Genomic DNA, 20909 nt, shown 5'->3' with positions numbered 1-20909 from the left:
AGTTATGCAGGGGAAGTTGCCTTCAACACATTTTGATGTCATAATCTCCCTGACCTCAACTGCTGTTAGCCTCTGTCTTATAACGGTACCCCACTTCCTGCTTCCTTCCTTTTCACTATGGCCTGACACTTTGGGTTATAGTCCTGTAAATTCTCATCCATATTTTTCTTTCAGCTCTCTCTTCCTTTATGTAATCCTGCCCTCCACATCTCACAAGTACAAAACACCAATGCCTACACTGTGGTGAATTATCTTTATTGGCATACTTCTACATCCTGCACCCCTATTCCCACACCCTTGCCCTGTTCCTCACTTCAGTGCTGGACTGTATTTAAGTTCTGTTCCACGTCCCTGTCAATTAGTTAACACTTCTAGTGTATAGAACACGACATGCTTCAACATATGGTCCACATCCCCCCCCCCCCCCCCCCCCCCCGGTAATGATTTTCCATTGACTTCTTTCCTCATTTATTCTTGTTAGTGGTTCTTCACTACGAACTTCTTTGTCTAATAGTTTGAAGGCACCTTCTGCAGCAGCACATTTCACAAGCTTCTCTTTCTATTGTACATATCTTACTTTTCTACAACTCTATACTCCATAAATACTGCTTCAGAAAATTTCTCCAAAATGTTATGTTCACATTTCATACTATTAGAACTACACTGTAAATATTCTTTGCTTTTGCCACTCTCTTTTTGTTGTTTGTGACCCTTCATAATTTCACTGATTGGTAATTACGATATTCCTACTACTAAACATCATTCCCTTCTTTGCTTTGTTTGATCCAGATCCAAATACTGAGAGTTGCTGATGGCTGTTTCCCTTTCAGTAACCTTTTGGGCTTCAATTATTTCTTTGTTACATTCTACTCCTTTTCTGTTGTACTGCACTCAACACTTTAATGTAGTTCAGCACTAACTGTCTTAGCAGTCTCAACTTCATTTATTAATATCCTGTATTCTCACCAGCACTAGGTTACAATCTGAGTATCCACATCTCAGTTTGTTTTGCCATCCAGTAGTTGGTTTCTTTGTTCCATATCTCCCATTTGTTCTTCATACATTATATTTATTTTTATCATCATCTGCTAGTGATTGCGGCATGTAAAACTGTACAACTGTGGTTACCATTAATTTAGTTTTAATCTTGAGAATAATAATTCCACCAGTGCATAACACACTGTTTCCTAACTTGCTCTTCATAATTATGTAACACCTGTTACGCATTTTCCGTTACTAGCAATAAGGTTTGGATTGTAATTACCTAGCCAATAGATATCTCAATATGCCTGGGCTCGAGAGACCTGAACCTCTGTTTTTACGCACTGCTTCCATACTCTGCCCTCTCCTCCCTCAGGGAGGAGCTGTTAGTTCTGAATGCTAGGGTAGTGTATTTTTGTGTCTCTCAGAAGTACTGATCAGCAATTCTAGATAATATCATTTTAACCTTGTCAGTCCCTAACCCGAGACCTCGATCGGGGACTGGTTTTAATTCCAAAATTTTTCTTCATGGAAACATCATACCCAGATAATTTTAGAAAACTGAATGTTGTGTGGTCACAATTTTTTGTGACACTAATGCATTAATACTACAACCACAGGGAGACTTCCAACCTCTCTTGAAAAGCCCCACTAGCAGAATGCAGGTGACTCCTCGCGTATAAAGTCTTCAAAATTTTATCCATGGTTTGAATAAAACCTCCTTTCTTTCTCATTTCTGTAAACCAGACTTTTCTCATCCTAATATTGAGATACATCAGTGGTACATTTATCTGCTCCCAATAGATACTTAAGGGTACATAAACTGACAACTTCGGGATATGTGTTAAGCACTGAACTATGGTGGTGATAATATAGAGATGTGGCATATACCTATTCAGTTCCTATGGTGGGACCAGTCCATCTTGAGGGCTATGGCAGTGGCATTGTGTGTTTGCCGGCATAGACAGTGCAATGGAGAGAATTCTTGATTACACAGTTATTTTATTAAAGTCTAACTGCCCAATTTTTTTTCAGTTCTGTTGTGAATAAAAGTAAAACAAGATACCTATCCTTGCCATATATGACATTACAGAAATTTTAATAACTGCACAAATTTAGTTTTTGTACCGCTTACTTTACTAAAACCAAAATTTAAACAACATATTACAAGAAAAATATATTTAACAAACACAACATAATATCAATACAAATGGTGTATGAAACAAGATTAACAGAAACAACAGAATCATCACTGAGATATCCATGCCTACTGGCTCTTGATAACAAGATCGGTTTCAATACAGGGGAAAACTGGGAAGACACATTCCCTTGACAGTCTTATTTTCCATGTATATTATTTTACTACCATGTTTCTGAAGTTATTTACATTGTAATAAGTACAGTCTTACTTTGCTGTTGTACTGTGTCAGTACATAAGTAATCATAATTATTTGACAACTTTCATTTAATCACATATAAAGTTAATAACATTTTTGATTTTACTTTCTTGGCACTCTCACTCAAACAATGGTATTATTGACATGGAAGCTTTGTTGAAACAAAAACTAGTAGCTGTAGAACAAAGGCAAACTGTAGATTAGCAGAATGCTAATTATTTAACTCTCATACCAGTGTCAGCCCTCAAAAGCCAGCCTCAGATGGTTTAATGCGCAATATTACAGGAACACTGGTACAGGGCAGAATAGCAAGTTCTGTGACAACTGCTGTTACAAGATCTGGTGGAGTCACATCATATGTGAGATTCAGAGGTGTCAAGCAGCCAACTTCATGCCATCCTCGCACACCTAAAGCATCGGGGTCACCTGCAAAAAAGAAGGAAAAAAAAGAACTTTTATTACATTTCTCTAACAATTGTTTTCAGATACAAGTATTACAAATGATTAAGAGCCACATATCCTGGGGCTGGAGTGTCCTGTTGTTCCGTTTTAACCTTCTTCAACCAATTCCTCTCCCTCCCTAGTGGAAGGAACTAATAGTTCCAAAAGTTGGGACAGTGTCGTCAGTTTTATACATGTCAATCTACAATACTAAATATTTGACCTTTTGAAAGTATGTAGTGCCCAGCAATCCTCTCATAATTTACTACTTTTCTTGACAATTTTATTTTCATGCAATGCACCACCAGGGTGTATACGTGGACGAGGAAAAAAAAAATTTCCAGGATTTTTCCCGGATTTCCCGGTTAAAAATACACTTTCTCCCGGATGAAAATACACTTTTTCCGTGTTAAGTAATAGTATACTTTTCCTCAGAACTGTAAAACTTATAAATCCTTTCAATGGTTGTAGTTTTATACACCGGGGTAGAATTTCCTGGCAGTTTAGAAAACGAAACTCAGGGGGCGAAAAAAAAAAAAAACACGTTTTGGAAAGATGTCTGATGTGCAGCAACATGTACACTGCGTATTTCGTATTATGAAAATATAAATTCGAATTCCACCAAACACCACATGTTACTTTCGGAAGGATTGAGATCGAGATTGCGATGCGCTTTTGTAAGCCGGTCGTAGCTCATGTCAAGCGATCTCCCCAGCCGATGAGAGCGGATATTCGGAGCATAGGACACATGATGTAGTCAACCAATAGCAACATCACTGTTAAGTAGTGTGAATACACAAAAAGGGAAAGTTAATGGTTAAAAATTAATATACATAGTGCTGCTTAAAGTAAAGAAAAGCTTTCACGTAGCCTATAATATTGGCCTCTAAGATTAAAAAGCTGCAAGAGAAGTTAAGCTTGCACACATAATGTTGATCTTTTTTGCACGTGTTACACTTTGTGCCAGTAAAATTTTTAATGACGACATAAATGTCTGATCTTCTGGGCTCGAAAATATTCTAAATGGTCGTTCTCAAAGATTTCAATTTTGAATGAGAGTCAAACACTCTGCAATTTAAGAAATTCATCGGACATTGGCGGACAGAGTTCATCTTGTGTAAAAGGAAATTTACTTTACGTGAAAGTAACGCTTTTCAAACAACCGCTCGGAATATTTTCCTGCGACCTGTTAGAAATAGATTCATTTCAGCAGTTGCGTCAGATGACAGGCGTCACCGCGCTTGTGCAGCTGCGATGGTGCAGGAAGCCCGTATGTTTGTACGTGTAAAACATCAAAAGATCTTACATTATGTCATAAAAGAGACAAGACGTTAGGGGATACTCCAAAAGCATGGGAATTTTGTGAACCCTACTAAGATGCATGATGCGGCTTAAAGTGCACATTCCTATGTCCAGATTCAGACGTAAATTTTCTTGGAGTACCAGTATCGCATTATCTCATGTTTGGTTTTTCATTATGGCTTAATGCCATACGTGCTAGACGATGAAAACGTGAACTTGAAATGTAGCGAACAGTTGAAACTAGGCAATAGTGTGGAATTAAACACTTCGTTTCAAATAAATTGAATGCCTCAGCAGAAAAGATTAATAAGTCAAATTTCTTTAACAAACTGACAAAGATAACTTTGCAGATTAAAGCTGTGTGCCCGACCGAGACTCGAACTCGGGACCTTTGCCTTTCGCGGGCAAGTGCTCTACCATCTGAGCTACCGAAGCACGACTCACGCCCGGTCTCTCAGCTTTACTTCTGCCAGTATCTCGTCTCCTACCTTCCAAACTTTACAGAAGCTCTCCTGCGAACCTTGCAGAACTAGCACTCCTGAAAGAAAGGATATTGCGGAGACGTGGCTTAGCCACAGCCTGGGGGATGTTTCCAGAATGAGATTTTCACTCTGCAGCGGAGTGTGCTTCGGTAGCTCAGATGGTAGAGCACTTGCCCGCGAAAGGCAAAGGTCCCGAGTTCGAGTCTCGGTCAGGCACACAGTTTTAATCTGCCAGGAAGTTTCATATCAGCACACACTCCGCTGCAGAGTGAAAATCTCATTCTGGAAACATCCCCCAGGCTGTGGCTAAGCCACGTCTCCGCAATATCCTTTCTTTCAGGAGTGCTAATTCTGCAAGGTTCGCAGGAGAGCTTCTGTAAAGTTTGGAAGGTAGGAGACGAGATACTGGCAGAAGTAAAGCTGTGAGACCGGGCGTGAGTCGTGCTTCGGTAGCTCAGATGGTAGAGCACTTGCCAGCGAAAGGCAAAGGTCCCGAGTTCGAGTCTCGGTCAGGCACACAGTTTTAATCTGCCAGGAAGTTTCATACCAGCGCACACTCCGCTGCAGAGTGAAAATCTCATTCTGGAAAGATAACTTCATTGTTCTGCAAGGCGATTAACCCTTGACTGTCAGAAAGGTAGAAATAAAATAAAATCTGAAACTAACAACTATTTTGGCCTTCCGTAATTGTGTGAATGTATTTTAATTCACTTGATGGCTCCCAACCACAGAAATCCGTTTTGTTTTCATTTGACGTGAGAACAATAAACGAAGAGGAAACAGCAAACCCACTTAACTTAAATACGGGTCACGTGGAGACTACCACCTCCCCACTACAACTCAGACTGCTCTGTGCATCAGGTCCGGATCTTCGATATTTCCGAACCGGGCCAATATTAAATAGTGGCGCTATCCCTCCCTCGAGCGTTTGAGGTAGGACGCCAGAAATTTAAAAAATCGACTTTTCAAAAATATCTTCATATTGTAGCGCACATCTTTCTGAAAAGTCTGATACATAAAACATATATGATCGAGGGAACGTAAAACATGTTATTTGGTCTTAAGTGTGTCGAAGTCTAGTGCCATGCTTCTTCACAGAATTCTTCCATCACACGTCTCTGTATTTCGCTCTGTGGAATTCAAACATGTTATAGTTTGTAATGGGTGCCATAAAACTATATTCAAGCTAGAGGAAATTAACATTTCGTATGGTGCCTCTCCTGCTCCCAGTCGGCCGGTTTGACATCCTGCCCCTCTTTAAAAAATCTCGCAGTTTGTAGTGTATGGGATTATTTGTAACCGGGAGGACAAGAACTCTTCAGAAAATTTTCAGGCTTTACTACCTATTTGCTAATAACTTGCTGTTCTGTGTGACATAAAATTAAATATGGGATACATAAAACGAGTAAAGACAAGAGACAAGCAAGACAGTACACATTTCTTCAATCCTCAAGTCCTAGCTTTTTTCTCTCTCTAATCCTGCCACAGCTTTATATGGCGTACTTTCCTTTCTGGGAAAGAATCTATTACTTCATCAAAGTTCGTCAAACGTTTTGCTACATGAAAAAACGCAGAAAAGCTGTTAATACAAATAGTACCCAAATAGTCTGCTAGATAAAACGAAATTGACCTGCCTAATATTGCAGCAATTGTTACACAAACCAAATAAATGACACTGTTTTGGCACAAAAGGTCATTTTTACAGCAGGACAGAATATAATTCACGAAGTAACAATATCAAATGCTACCAGGCCTATTGCAAGCAAAAGGTTTCATATTAGTAAATAGTTTCACATTTCATTCATACTATCTAGCTTCTTAAGCATGAGATCGAAAAGTAATAGTACGAAATTTTTATATAAATTTGGAATTGTCATACTCTTCCGTAATTTGTGTGCATCTCGGTTTCTTCTCCTTCCTCATTCTAACAAACAATCTTGTCATCACCAATTCTGTAGCTATTCCTGCCAGTTTCAAAATTTATTCCCTGGTTAACTTCACTAACCCTGCCACAATCAGCGGTTTAGTGACCCCGCATTTGTTCTCTGGTTAGGCATTATTAAGTGTTCGTACAACGCATTTTTCGCGCTACTCCCAGAATTGAATTTTAGCAGCTGCTAGCCAGGGACTGTATAACTGGCCCTTAGTACTGTACCGGTCTAGCCAAAAATTTTCTGTCAAAATTTCATTTTCTTGGATACACGGAAAAGACAATATGTAATCTTAGTTGCCTGTTATTCCTGTTAGTCGTTTATTTCCACTCTGGTAGTCTGAATCTATGGAATTCGCTAGTAATTATAACAACGCTGATCATTTGCAAACCCAGTCAACCACATAAACAGCGATTGTCATTCACCCTTTCGGCTTTATTCGCTCAGCTCGTATAAAAAATGGTTCAAATGGCTCTGAGCACTATGGGACTTAACTTCTGAGGTCATCAGTCCCCTAGAACTTAGAACTACTTAAACCTAACTAACCTAAGGACATCACACACATCCATGCCCGAGGCAGGATTTGAACCTGCGACCGTAGCGGTCGCGCAGTTCCAGACTGTAGCGCCTAGAACCGCTCAGCCACACCGGCTAGTGCTCAGCTCGTATAGACCCATCCCCTTTTGTGTGCAGGAAAGTTTATTTCTAGATGCGACGGGGATTCCCCTGGCAGAGACATCGCATACACTATGCACGCATTCAAAAATCAACTTATGATTCATTCAGAAATCAACTTAGAATTTGATCAAAAAATGTTTAAAAACCAACAGGGAGGCGTTCAAAATCATATGAGTAATCAATAGATCAACGTGCGCTGGATGCTTGGTGCTTTATCAAACACGGTCTTTTTCCTCAATAATATGAATTTGGTACCCCCCACCCCTCTAAAACTGCCGCCCGGGACAGATAGATACCCTGGTTTGCTCCAGCCCCCTAGTTCCGGGCCTGTTGCGCTTATGTGAATTTGCCAGCTTAGGTGCACCAGTAAAATTTTTCCGGATAGCATCTGGCTGCTGGCTGCTATTGCTTATTCAGCTAACTGACACACTTCTGTAGCCAGAAGCAGGAGAAGGTACTACTTTTATGCGACTCACCTGCACATGCACATAAGCTCGCTCGCAACCGCTCAAACGAATCTAATGTAAACAGTTGTGACATCACGCTCATCGGAGGTAATTTGTTGTTATGAAACACTGCATAGTCTTCCTAAAGCCTTTGACACATTTTGCTGTTGGCAGATGCTTGTATGAGCACTGTTGTTTGTTCCTGTATATGGCACATTTCCTTTGCAAATTAGATTTTATTTTCGTTTTTTTTTTTCTCTCGTTCGTGTTTTGTTGCTGCAGTAGCGAAATACAGTAATATTTTTTGTTAGAGTATTGGTTCTTACTAGTCAAAGTTACAAAAATGTAACCAAAAACTAAAACAATAAAAAATTCCCGGAATTCTAAAAAATTCCCAGGTTTTTCCCAGTTTTCTCCCGGATGAAAAAATTCCCAGATCTCCCAGTTGTCACGGGTCATATACACCCTGACCACGTTTTCTTTTTTTTAGCATTTTTTTAATCCCATTTGTGGGTTATTTACTTGCTTGTCATTTCGCAATTTTTTTATTTAGTGTGTAGAGATCCCTCCAATTTAACAATAATCTCTCTCTAATTAGCAACATTTTTTCCTTTCTTTGGCAACAGGAATTTAACAGTCATGTGCCGTGTTACTCATGATACTTGGCTAATCACACGCATAAACATTTAGAAACCAACATTTAAATCATCAATTTTTATTTCACTAAACGCCTCTAGGTGATGACAAATGATTAATGCAAGCACATATGCTTTCATACTTAGCAATCTGACTATTGTTCTAACTGCCGACAATCACATTATTCCACTCAGCATGCTAACCTTGACTCAACTCTAAACATATGAAATACACAGCTAGTTTCCTAATATAGCCTTACATTCACCCCACTAAATCTTTTTCCAAATTTATCAGAATTTTGGAAAACAAAAGGAAAACCTTTAAGGTCTATTCTTTTCATTATTTTGTCATCAAATACATCAACCTTATAAAGTCAGTGTCCCTTCATCAAGAAATGGCAATAGCTAAAAAAAATTTCACAACCTTTTGGGTGAATTCCTTAATGAGCTAGAGAGAGAGCACACCCTCTTCCCCCCCCCCCCCCCCCCCTCCCCACCCCAATATTGATACCTAATGAAAACAAGATTACTTACTTTTTGCATGCCCTGTATAACATGGTCATGAAATAAGAAATAACGAAAAAATACGCACACAAAATCACTATTTATTTGTGTGATGACATGTCTGTGTGTCATTGTTGGTACGTCTGGGTGCCCACGTTACTGGAGCACGATATTTGTAGTATACAGACATTGCCAGCTGACTTGATTTGAGTGGACCAAGATCAACATTCCTGCACGTATCAACCAGCAACGACTGTGTGGCTGGCAGATGGCCCCAAGGCGTATGCAAAGTTGCGCCAGTGTGTGGCGCAAGCAGACTCATGCTTCATCTTCACAAGGATGATGTAAAATTAATCTCCCACTCTGAATTCACTACTGTCCGAAAATCCTAAATCCTTAGATTTGTGACCTTGTTCATTTTGCTGTTATCATGATCTCTATTTATCTTGATAATTACTTCCATTTTTCAGCCATAAGGAGTAATTTGCAGTAGTTATCACTTGACTTCACAGTCCATTGAATACTTCTTTCATAGGTTGTGTGGTTTCTCCTCGCCTCTCCACAAGGCGTTCTTTTCTGCCGAAGGTTGGCATGTGAGCTATTCTCTTAACCATCACTTTTACTTTTAGACTTATGGTTTAGGTTTATTCTCCCTCACACTCTTCTCAACTGAAGATTGTCCTCATCACCTGTTGCCACTTTTTAAGATATCAGTGCAGGGAAGCAGAAACTGTGCAGTCATATACCAAGTCACTCATTAGACTTGGATTATGTGAGCCACTAACATTTAGAAAACAACAGTTCAAATCTTTTTATTTCACTAAACATTTATTTCTGATGACAAATGATTAACTCACACCTGTGCTTTTTCTCCTTCTTACATACTTAGCACTCCAGCTACTTTTCTAACTTCCAACAATGACATTATTCTGTTTGATCCACTAGTCATGACTCAACTCTACAGGGTGGTCCATTGATAGTGACCGCACCAAATATCTCACTAAATAAGCATCAAACAAAAAAACTACAAAGAACGAAACTCGTCAGGGTTGAAGAGGGAAACCAGATGGTGCTATGGTTGGTCCGCTAGATGGTGCTTTCATAGGTCAAACGGATATCAACTGCGTTTTTTTAAATAGGAACCCCAATTTTTTATTACATATTTGTGTAGTACGTAAAGAAATATGAATGTTTTAGTTGGACCACTTTTTGCGTTTTGTGATAGATGGCGCTGTAAGGGTCACAAACGTACAAGTATGTGGTATCACGTAACATTCCGCCAGTGCAGACGGTATTTGCTTCGTGATACATTACCCATGTTAAAATGGACGGTTTACCAACTGTGGAAATGGTCGATATCATGTTGATATATGGCTATTGTGATCAAAATGCCCAACGGGCGTGTGCTATGTTTGCTGCTCGCTATCCTGGACGACATCATCCAAGTGTCTGGACCGTTCGCCAGATAGTTACGTTATTTAAGGAAACAGGAACTGTTCAGCCACGTGTGAAACGTCAACCACGACCTGCAACAAATGATGATGCCCAAGTAAGTGTTTTAGCTACTGTCACGGCTAATCCGCACATCAGTAGCAGACAAATTGCGTGAGAATCAGAAATCTCAAAAACGTTGGTGTTGAGAATGCTACATCAACATCGATTGCACCTGTACCATATTTCTATGCACCATGAATTGCATGGCGACGACTTTGAACGTCTTGTACAGTTCTGACACTGGGCACAAGAGAAATTACGGGATGATGACAGATTTTCTGCATGCATTCTATTTTACGTTACCACTGTTGGTGAATGACGCTTCATCGCTAAATAGAATGCATGCAGAAAACCTGTCATCATCCCGTAATTTCTCTTGTGCCCAGTGTCAGAGCTGTACATGACGTTCAAAGTTGTCGCCATGCAATTCATGGTGCATAGAAATATGGTACAGGTGCAATCGATGTTGATGTAGCATTCTCAACACCAACGTTTTTGAGATTTCTGATTCTCACGCAATTTGTCTGCTACTGATGTGCGGATTAGCCATGACAGTAGCTAAAACACTTACTTGGGCATCATCATTTGTTGCAGGTCGTGGTTGACGTTTCACACGTGGCTGAACACTTCCTGTTTCCTTAAATAACGTAACTATCTGGTGAACGGTCCAAACACTTGGATGATGTCGTCCAGGATAGCGAGCAGCAAACATAGCACACGCCCGTTGGGCATTTTGATCACAATAGCCATATATCAACATGATATCGACCTTTTCCACAGTTAGTAAACCGTCCATTTTAACATGGGTAATGTATCACGAAGCAAATACCATCTGCACTGGCGGAATGTTACGTGATACCACGTACTTGTACGTTTGTGACCCTTACAGCGCCATCTATCACAAAACGCAAAAAGTGGTCCAACTAAAACATTCATATTTCTTTAGATTTTCTACGTAATGTTATACCGATGTTACTAAAAGATGTTTCACTGCATGACGGACTGGCAATGTACTTCCAATGTGATGGATGACCAGCACATAGCTCGCGTGCAGTTGAAGTGGTATTGAATAGCGTATTTCATGACAGGTGGATTGGTTGCCGAAGCAAATGGCCCGCACATTCGCCGGATCTGACCTCGCCGGATTTCTTTCTGTGGGGGAAGTTGAAGGATATTTGCTATCGTGACGACATGCGTCAGCGCTTTGTCAATGCATGTGTGAACATTACGGACAATGCCTGACAACATGCGTCAGCGCATTGTCAATGCATCTGCGAACACTACGTAAGGCGAACTACTCGCTGTTGAGAGGAATGTCGTTACACGTATTGCCAAATGCATTGAGGTTGACGGACATCATTTTGAGCATTTATTGCATTAATGTGGTATTTACAGGTAATCACACTGTAACAGTATGCGTTCTCAGAAATACAAAGGTACATGTATCACATTGGAACAACCAAAATAAAATGTTCAAACGTACCTACATTCTGTATTTTAATTAAAAAAACCGATCTGTTACCAACTGTTCGTCTAAAATTTTGAGCCATATGTTTGTGACTACTACAGTGCCATCTATCACAAAGCGAAAGAAATGGTCCCACTATAACATTCATATTTCTTTACGTACTACACGAATGTGTAATAAAAAAATGGGGGTTCCTATTTTTTAAAAAACGCAGTTGATATCAGTTTGATCTATGGCAGCGCCATCTAGCGGGCCAACCATAGTGCCATCTGATTTCCCCCTTCAAGTTAGACAAGTTTCGTTCTTTGTAGTTTTTTTGTTTGACACTTATTTCGTGAGATATTTGGCCCGGTCACGATCAATGGCCCACCCTGTATACATAACCCAAAGACCTCAAATGGCTTACTACCATAAACTTACACCAGCAATATCTTTTTCTTTATCTGGTGTACTTTTTTCATTGTTAAGCAATTATTTTTTCTTTACTGTCCACTTTCATTCTTCAACAGTCTTTCCTCTTTGTTCTGTGGTTGTGTTTCCTTGTTCCTACACCAATTATTCTTGTGTGGCTTCTGTCTTTCTGCATTTAGCAATCTTCTCTCATTTCCTTGGAGACTTACACTATTGTCCCAAACTCTCACATGATGTGTCCCTGACAAGTAACATAACCCAATGAAATTTGGTCTGCACACAGGACAAAATGCTAAGTGTAGTACAGAAGATAACTTAAAGAAATATGCAGTGAGACGAACAGAAATGATACTTTAATAAAACGCAGTGATTATACTGAAGTCATCACGATTTATGGTGGTTCCCTGGACATTACGATGGGCACGATGTCATTCTTAATAGTGTGTATGATCACAATAGACAGCAATGCAGCTCCCATGCTGAGCTCCACTTTTCCACCAGTACAGTTGACAACTGTTCACTGGTCATCTGTGCATGTGGACACACTGCAACACACCCCATCGCATCCCACAAGCACTTGAGGGCAATTCAGTTGAGGGAATTGGCAGGCCAGTCAATTTGTTGAATATCCTCATTTCAAGAGTAGTTCCACCAGCTCTGTTTGAAGTGGTCATGCATTGTTATCCACAAGGGCCGCATGCACACCTGGAAAGACCGACATGGGGAAGGAGTACACTGTTGCAAAAATGTTAAAAAGTGAGTACAATGTTTTCAAAGATTTAGAGGTTTGTACACCCCGCAACATTACACCTCCCCAAACAATAAAACTGAATCAGCAAAAAGAAATCATGTTAACAATGCAAAAACGTTCCTGGGTGCTTCCGCCTCTTACCATATGAGGATACATCCTGAATCACTACTCAGACTGAATCTGCTCTCATCTGAGAAGAGCATGTGACCCCACTCCTCACTGGCCCAGTTCCTATGCCTTTGGCATGCTCGGAAACCAGCCGCCCATGTGGGGATGTCAATGGAGCAAAATGTACTGATCACCGGGCAAAGAGACCGTATCGATGCGGTAGCTGCGCCACAGTGACATGTGCAATTTCATGTCTTGCAGTTCTGTTGCATGTGGTTTTGTTTGGCTTGGGTGCCTTCTTGCCTGTTTCACAATGTAGCAATAATCTGCTGCCATAGTTTACCACCTGTTCTCCTTCAGGCAGCAGTGCCTGTGGTTGTCAACATTCTTTTTGCATATGAAACAATGCTGCAAGCAATACAAAACTACTGGGCTACACTCACAATACTTCATTTTGCTTCCAGTCTCCCCAGGATTCTTCCCCATGTGAAGTAGTCCAGATGCTGTCTCTGGGCCATGTTGTAACGAAGAAGATTACCGAAGTGCACCACAAGTGCATGGTGGTTGACAAACATTGTCTCTTGCCATTACTTCAAGTGCCTCATGTTATGGGGCAAGCACCATTAGGCGCTACAGTCAAGTTGATTTCATGCTATGTGACATCCAACTTTCTGCGCGTGACTGGGAGACCTATGGCAGCATGCTCCCATGCTTTCATTCATTTCCACCAAGTTTTTAATATGTTCTGTTCCTTTATCTATTTCATCATTAAGTTTTGCAGAGCAGTGTATTGGTTTTTCAGTTACATTTATAGCACATTTAACAACTATCTCTTGTTTCAATTTTCTGCACATTATTTCAGTGGCCAATGTTGTTGTTCTTGTGGTCTTCAGTCCTGAGTCAGTCAGTGGCCAATAGGTTGTGTAAATTACCTCTTCACCTTCTTTAGATTATTTGGCAATCCATATTTTTGCCTTCGGGGCTTTTTTTTTTTTTACATAGGAATTCTTTTTGCCTCATTACCAATGAAATCCTTTTCCCTATTTGGATGTAATCTTATTGTTTAATTATCTCTTTCCATACCATTCTGTTTCTTTGTCTGGCTACCTTCTTCCTCAATTTGGTGTCTGCCTCTGTAGTGTAGCAGTAGCATGATCACCTACCACGCAGGGGACCCGGGTTCGATTCCCAGCAGGGGACTGGGTGTTGTGTATCCATCATCATTATTGACTCGCAAGTCGCCGATGGGGCGTCACCTAAAAAGGACTTGCAATACAGCACCCGAACTTCCCCGAATGGGGGCTCCCGGCCGACAATGCCATACGATCATTTCCATTATTTCCCTCACTTTGGTGATTTTTCTCCTCTCTCACATATTAACAATTTTTTATCTGACTACTACTATTCTGTGTTTAGCTGTCGTTTACCATTTCCATTTCAGTAATCTTTACACTACAGTTACCTGATGTTCTCTTATCTGTTATTTTCTGCACATTCATTCAGTACCTCTTATCTCTGTACAGAAATCCCTCACCTTCTGTAACCTTTTTTCTCAATATAGTTATACTTTCAGCAGTCCAAGTTACCCCTTGTTCTTTTACATATTTAATGTTTCCTTAGCCTAAACCTCAGACTGTCTGTGGGTCCCTCACATCCTGGGGTCTGAATGACATGTCCTTCCTTTTTTAACATTCCCCAACCTATCCTGTCTCTTTCCTGAGGAAGGAACTAATAGATATAACAATAGAGATTCCTGGATGGAATATTGCGTAAAAGAAAGGAAAGGCAACTGCTCACCTATATCTGACTGATGAGTGGTGCATGGAAACAGCAGCAGAAAACTTTTTTATACTAGCTCTCTCTCTCTCTCTCTCTCTCTCTCTCTCTCTCTCTCTCTCTCTCTCTCTCTCTCTCTCTCTCTCTCTCAGAAGGTAGAAGTACATCCAAATGCACCAGCCCGTGGGCCCTGTGCACTGTGTGTTTTTCCTTTATTTTACAAAGCAATAGTTATGACAACTATGATAGTGTTGTCAGCAGTATTGAGTATTTTGCCTCTTGAAGGAAAGTCCTGGCCAGAAATTCTGTCTCAAGATTTTACATGGAAGACACTAGGCCACGTGTCGTGCATTCTTCACTCAGTGGTCGATGAAGACCGACAGTTCCCCTGCCTGTCTTTAGGACCTGTGTGGCTGAAATAATGGATAGTGAAAGCCAACTGGATCAGAGGTAAGTTGCTGGCCACTCAGACTTCTCCTATCCCTGGAATGGTTCCCTTGTTTCAGAAGCAAATGGGCCGGGTATGTGAACATGCCAGTTTAATATAAAGTCTCTCGTATCCTATTCCACATAGGCTGAGAACCTGAAGTACACTAGGCTCAACAGTGAGCTGGTCTGGGCAACAAGCTGCTGATGCTTTGGAGGCACCTCCAACACATGGTTCCCATGATTAACAGCTCGCTATTTTATTACTGCTGGTTAGTAGCTGCAGGCACTACTCTTTGACAATCAACTCCCCCCCCCCCTCCCCCCCCAAGAGGGGTCATTTACCTACATTCTGAACTGCTGGTTGAATGGTTAGTGGGCAACCTCTCACTTGACAGCTGATATACCACAGGCAATTATCTGACAAGATGTTTGGTAAAATAGAGTGTATGAAAGTCCCAGATTTCCCAGTTTCCTGGGTGGAAATAAACTTTTTCCTTGTTAAGTGACAGTACTCTTTCCCTTGGAGCTGCAAGCTTATCAATCCTTTTTCTGGCACTTTAGGAGACTAGATGTGCAGCAACATGTACACCGCATATTTTCTTATTACAAAAGTATGGGCATGAATTCCAGCATATACAGCACATTAGTTTCCGAAGCATCGAAATTGATATGGTGATGCACTTTTGTCAGCCCATCACAGCTCATCATTTGATGCAGTAAGCCAATAGAAGCATCACTGTTAGGTAATGTGTGCTACCCCTTCAGATACATCAAACACAAATGTGCCAGTGAAATTTTAATTAACAACATAAATGGCTGGTCCTCTGGGCCCAAAAATTTTCTAAGTAGCTGGTGCTCAAAGTATTAAGTTTTGAATGTCAGTCAAATGCTCTTTGATTTAAGAAATTCATCACAAATTCCCGCACATAATGTAATTCATAATATAATGCTTCTCAAACCATCATTTGAAATATTTTCCCGTGAACTATTAGAAATAGGATTGTTTGAATAGTTGCCAGTGTGCACCAGAAAACAGGCATTACTGCGTGTGTGCAGCTACTGTGACACAGGAAACTTGTGGTTAGTGTTTGCTCTGTGCATACGCCTTCATCAGTCGCATTTCTGTTTGGAATTTTGTCAGTAGTGGGGTGTCACATGACCACGTGCAGTACGTTGCTCGGGGGGGACATACGAGGTTAATGTACTTAAGGCAATTGTTTTTTCATAGCCTATCCCCATAAGGAATCAAAAATAAGAAAACAGTCCTTGGAATAATATTCGTTTCAAAATTAGACTCTACAACTCAAAGTACCTTAATATTTTGCTGTGTGGTGACTTTAACATTTTTTTTCTTAATCGTACTCTGCAATACTCTTACGTAGCATTTCCAATCAGGTTTACATCCATACAGTGCAGTAAAAATCTAATAAGAAGGAATGAAGGAATACAATTAAAAAAGAGAGATCCACCCCCAGTTGTTTGCATATGCCAGAAGTACAAACAATTAGTTTTTCATGACTTTTTCAAACACTATATAAAATTAACACACTTATCTGTTATTTGTGAAACCAAGAAACTATGACTGGCTGTTTATAATCTACCCAATGAGTAAATATAAGGTATTGTGGGGAGTTACAATAATAAAACATGGTCTGCTGCCAGTTGTAAATTATTGAAGAATGGCATTCTGTAAAATTAAGACAAAACAACACAAATTGAAAAATAACATCAAGTCTAGTGGAGGTACAACACAAGTTCTGAAGCACATCTTGTGACAGAAGGCAGATTTGTAAAATTCTGCTAAAGCTGTCAACATATTTGAGACAAAATATTTTATTCAATATTACTGACCCTGCATGTTTAGCATCTTCAAGTAAACATTTGCGTGTGTTCATATGTCTATAGCATTAAGAGGTCTTACACTGCAGGTCAACAACTGGAAGCAGTTAATTCCATAAATTATCTGGGAGTACGCACTAGGAGTGATTTAAAATGGAATGATCATATAAAGTTTATAGTTGGTAAAGCAGATGCCAGACTGAGATTCATTGGAATAATCCTAAGGAAATACAATCCAAAAACAAAGGAAGTAGGTTACAGTACCCTTGTTCGCCCACTGCTTGAATACTGCTCAGCAGTGTGGGATCCGTACCAGATAGGGTTGATAGAAGAGATAGAGAAGATCCAACGGAGAGCAGCGCGCTTCGTTACATGATCATTTAGTAATCGCGAGAGCGTTACGGAGATGATAGATAAACTCCAGCGGAGGACTCTGCTGGAGAGACGCTCAGTAGCTCGGTACGGGTTTTTGTTGAAGTTTTGAGAACATACCTTCACCGAAGAGTCAAGCAGTATATTGCTCCCTCCTACGTATATCTCGCGAAGAGACCACGAGGATAAAATCAGAGAGATTAGAGCCCACACAGAAGCATACCGACATTCCTTCTTTCCACGAACAATACGAGACTGGAATAGAAGGGAGAACCGATAGAGGAACTCAAGGTACCCTCCGCCACACACCGTCAGGTGGCTTGCAGAGTATGGATGTAGATGTAGATGTAGATCATAAAAGAAACACCAGAATACTCCTAGAGCATCGGAATTTCGCAAACCACACTAAAATGCATAATTCAGCATTAAGTGCGCATTCGTATGTCCAGATTCACAATGAAGTAGGCCCATACCTGAAAATAAGCTTTTCAGTACGTTTTCTGGGATGCCAATTTTCTTGGAGTACCCCTACTGCATAATCTCATGTTTGTTCTTTTTGAGGTTATGCCATTTGTGCCAGAAGATGAAAATGTTCATTTGAAATTCACCAAACAGTTGAAACTAGCAAATGGTGCTGAATGAAACACTTTAGTTTCAAATAAGTTGGCTGCCTCTGCAGGAAAGATTAATTGCTTTAGCAACTCAACAAAAATAACTTCATTATTCTGCAAGACGATAAATGCTTGATTGCCAACAATGTGGAAATAAAATAAGAAGACTGAAAATTATAACATATTTCAGTCTTCTGTAATAATGTGAACGTATTTTAATTCAGTTGATAGCTCCCAGCCATACAAATTCATACAATCCCCCCACCCTCCCACTTGATGTGAGAGCGAATGACACAGAGAAAACAGCAAAATCTCTAAACGTAAACTTGAGTAACGTAAAGGCTATCCCCCTCCCCACAACAACAACTTGGTCTACTCTCTGCATGTGCAGATCTGGCAGCTTGGGTGCACTAGGAAAGTTTTTCTGGCTAGAATCTGGCTGCTTGCTGCTACTGCTTATGTAGCTAGCAGTTGCACTTCCAGTAGCCAGGAGCAGTAGAGGGCACTGATTATATGTAACTTCAGCTCTGCACACGTGCGTGAGCCCGCAAGCTACCGATCAAACGAAACTAATGTAAATAGTTGTGATGTCATGCTCATCGAAAGCAATTTTCTGTTACGAAGTATTGCACAGTTTTCGTCCTAAAGCCCTTGACACTTTTTGCTGTCGGGAGACGCTTGTGTGTACACTGTGCTTTGTTGTTGTAAATGACATCATCTCTTTGCAATTAAGTTTTATTTTGGTATTTTTCTATAGTTTATATTTTATTGCTGCAGTATTACTCTGCAGCAGTGGGCTAAAGTCAAATTCTTTGTTAGGGAATCAGTTCTTATCAGTCAAAATTACAAATATTTAACTGAAATCTAAAACAATAAAAACTTTGTGGATTTATCCCACTTGTCCAGGGCCATAGACATCCAGTAAAACTGAGAAATATTTAAAAAAACACCAGATAGAGATAGATAGATAGAGAGAGAGAGAGAGAGAGAGAGAGAGAGAGAGAGTCATGTCTTTGTCAAGCAGACATTGTTTCACCCCAGATTTAACTGTCATCTTTTCTTGGTAACGGATGCTAAAGTAGTTAAGCAAGATGAGCAACTTACATTATTTTGTACTGTTACTGATTGTAAAGCACTCTTTCTTAGATGAGAAAAAAGGGGGAAGGGGAGTATAAGGTTCCTAAGAATTATTCCTGAATTAAAGCACTAACATAAAATTTTAGGTTTGCCAATGGAAGTTACAATATGTGATATGCTGAAATTTAATTTTTTTTTAATGCACACTGATCAGTTAGAACATTATAATTACCCTTCTAGATTGGTAATAAGTATATAAGTATCAGTATTCCACATGGAGGGCATAAGCAATATAAACACTACGTAGTTTGTGAGGTACTCGTGGAATGGGTAGCGCATAACCAGGTAATCCCTCACTTGACAACTGACAGATCAGAGACAATTTTCTGACACATGGTGCTTAACAAAGCTTGGAATGAAATTATGCCTGCCACCCCCCGTTCCCCTGACCTCCTACATAGTTCTGTGGACACTGTTGCAATCCCCCCGACCTTCAACATAAAGTATGGTGAAGATTACCTTTACCAAAATGATTATAGAGGGACCTGAAGGATTGAGAATTGCACGGCAGCCCACAGCTGCAAAAGTCATCAACGTTGAAACCAGTTTCCTATAAACAACATCAGTAAATGCAGCTGATGGTGTTATTGTTACAACATACTTAACACTATATACTAATAAATAATACAATTGGCATCATGTGAAAAAGAAGGGAATAAGAAAGGTGACTAAGCAACTATTATGAAGCTTAAGATGTTATGAAGGTTGAAAACGAGTGTCACAGAAACAGAAGGTTTCATCAAATGTTCATGAAGCCACTAGGTGACAGCAAAGTCGTTTAAGTAACTTGTGGGTGTGTGGCTGGATAAACTCTTCAAAAGAACACTGATATTTCAACTAGTACCCCCTAAGGTATACTCATACATGGTGTCCCAGAAGTGTTGTGACAAACTTCTACGGGAGGTGGGGTACATAATAAGGATTGCGAATTGCACGGCAGCCCACAGCTGCAAAAGTCATCATACACTGCTAGGTGGTGCTGTACACGAGAGCACTGGATGGGAACACCACTTGCTTGAAGATGTTCCAACAAATATGCGTAAAAAATGTGGTTCCATTGTGATGGGATACCTGCTCATTTTGGACTGGCTGTGTGTGCATTTGAACAGATCATTCCTGTTTCGATGGATTGGGTGTGGTGGACCAGTTCCCTGGCCCCAACGCTCACTGGGTTTACTGAGCCCTGATTTCTTTCTGTGGGGAGCCGTGAAATCTCTTGTATCACGATCCTGTGGAGTCTAAAATGGATCATATCGCAAGAATTGTCTGCGCAGCTGCTACAATTAAAGAAACTCCTGGTGTGTTTCAACGTGTCAGGCATGCGTAGCGACTGATGGTGCTAACTTTGAGCACCCGTTGGAATACACTCCTGGTGTGTTTCAACGTGTTAGGCATGCGTACCGACTGATGGTGCTAACTTTGAGCACCTGTTGGAATATTAGAGATGTGTTCATATCATACACAGTGTTTACTCATTAGGTATAAAAGATGTTTCAAATGAAGCATGCTTTTGTTTCCTTTTTGGTCTCTGACCTCTGCTACCACCTAGCCCAGTCGTTTTGAACCATAGGTTGCTATGCAATTCTCAATCTTTATGATGTGCCCCACTTCCCCTGAAGTTTGTCGCAACATTTCTAGAAAACCCTATATAAAGAAAGAAGTAGGCCATTCTAGCCCCTGGCAAGCAAAAATTTCCCACACTTCCTTCTGCACTGT

The 20909-nt window shown here is 40.3% G+C and overlaps 1 protein-coding gene across 3 annotated transcripts in view; it reads right to left on the bottom strand.

The window, feature by feature from the left end:
* Positions 1-2095: 2095 nt before the first annotated feature.
* LOC124619396 overlaps positions 2096-20909 on the bottom strand; it is a 111170-nt gene continuing 92356 nt past the window's right edge. For all 3 annotated transcript variants that reach the window (XM_047145762.1, XM_047145753.1, XM_047145769.1), the window contains exon 11: positions 2096-2804. In XM_047145762.1, coding sequence (XP_047001718.1) covers positions 2623-2804 — 182 coding nt within the window. In that variant the 3' untranslated portion in view covers positions 2096-2622. The remainder of the gene's footprint in view (positions 2805-20909) is intronic.

The sequence above is a fragment of the Schistocerca americana genome, chromosome 1 (assembly GCF_021461395.2).
Source record: "Schistocerca americana isolate TAMUIC-IGC-003095 chromosome 1, iqSchAmer2.1, whole genome shotgun sequence".
Classification (NCBI taxonomy): Eukaryota; Metazoa; Arthropoda; class Insecta; order Orthoptera; family Acrididae; genus Schistocerca; species Schistocerca americana.
The sequence above is the reverse complement of the archived record's forward strand: the minus strand, read 5'-3'. Positions and strand labels throughout refer to the sequence as shown.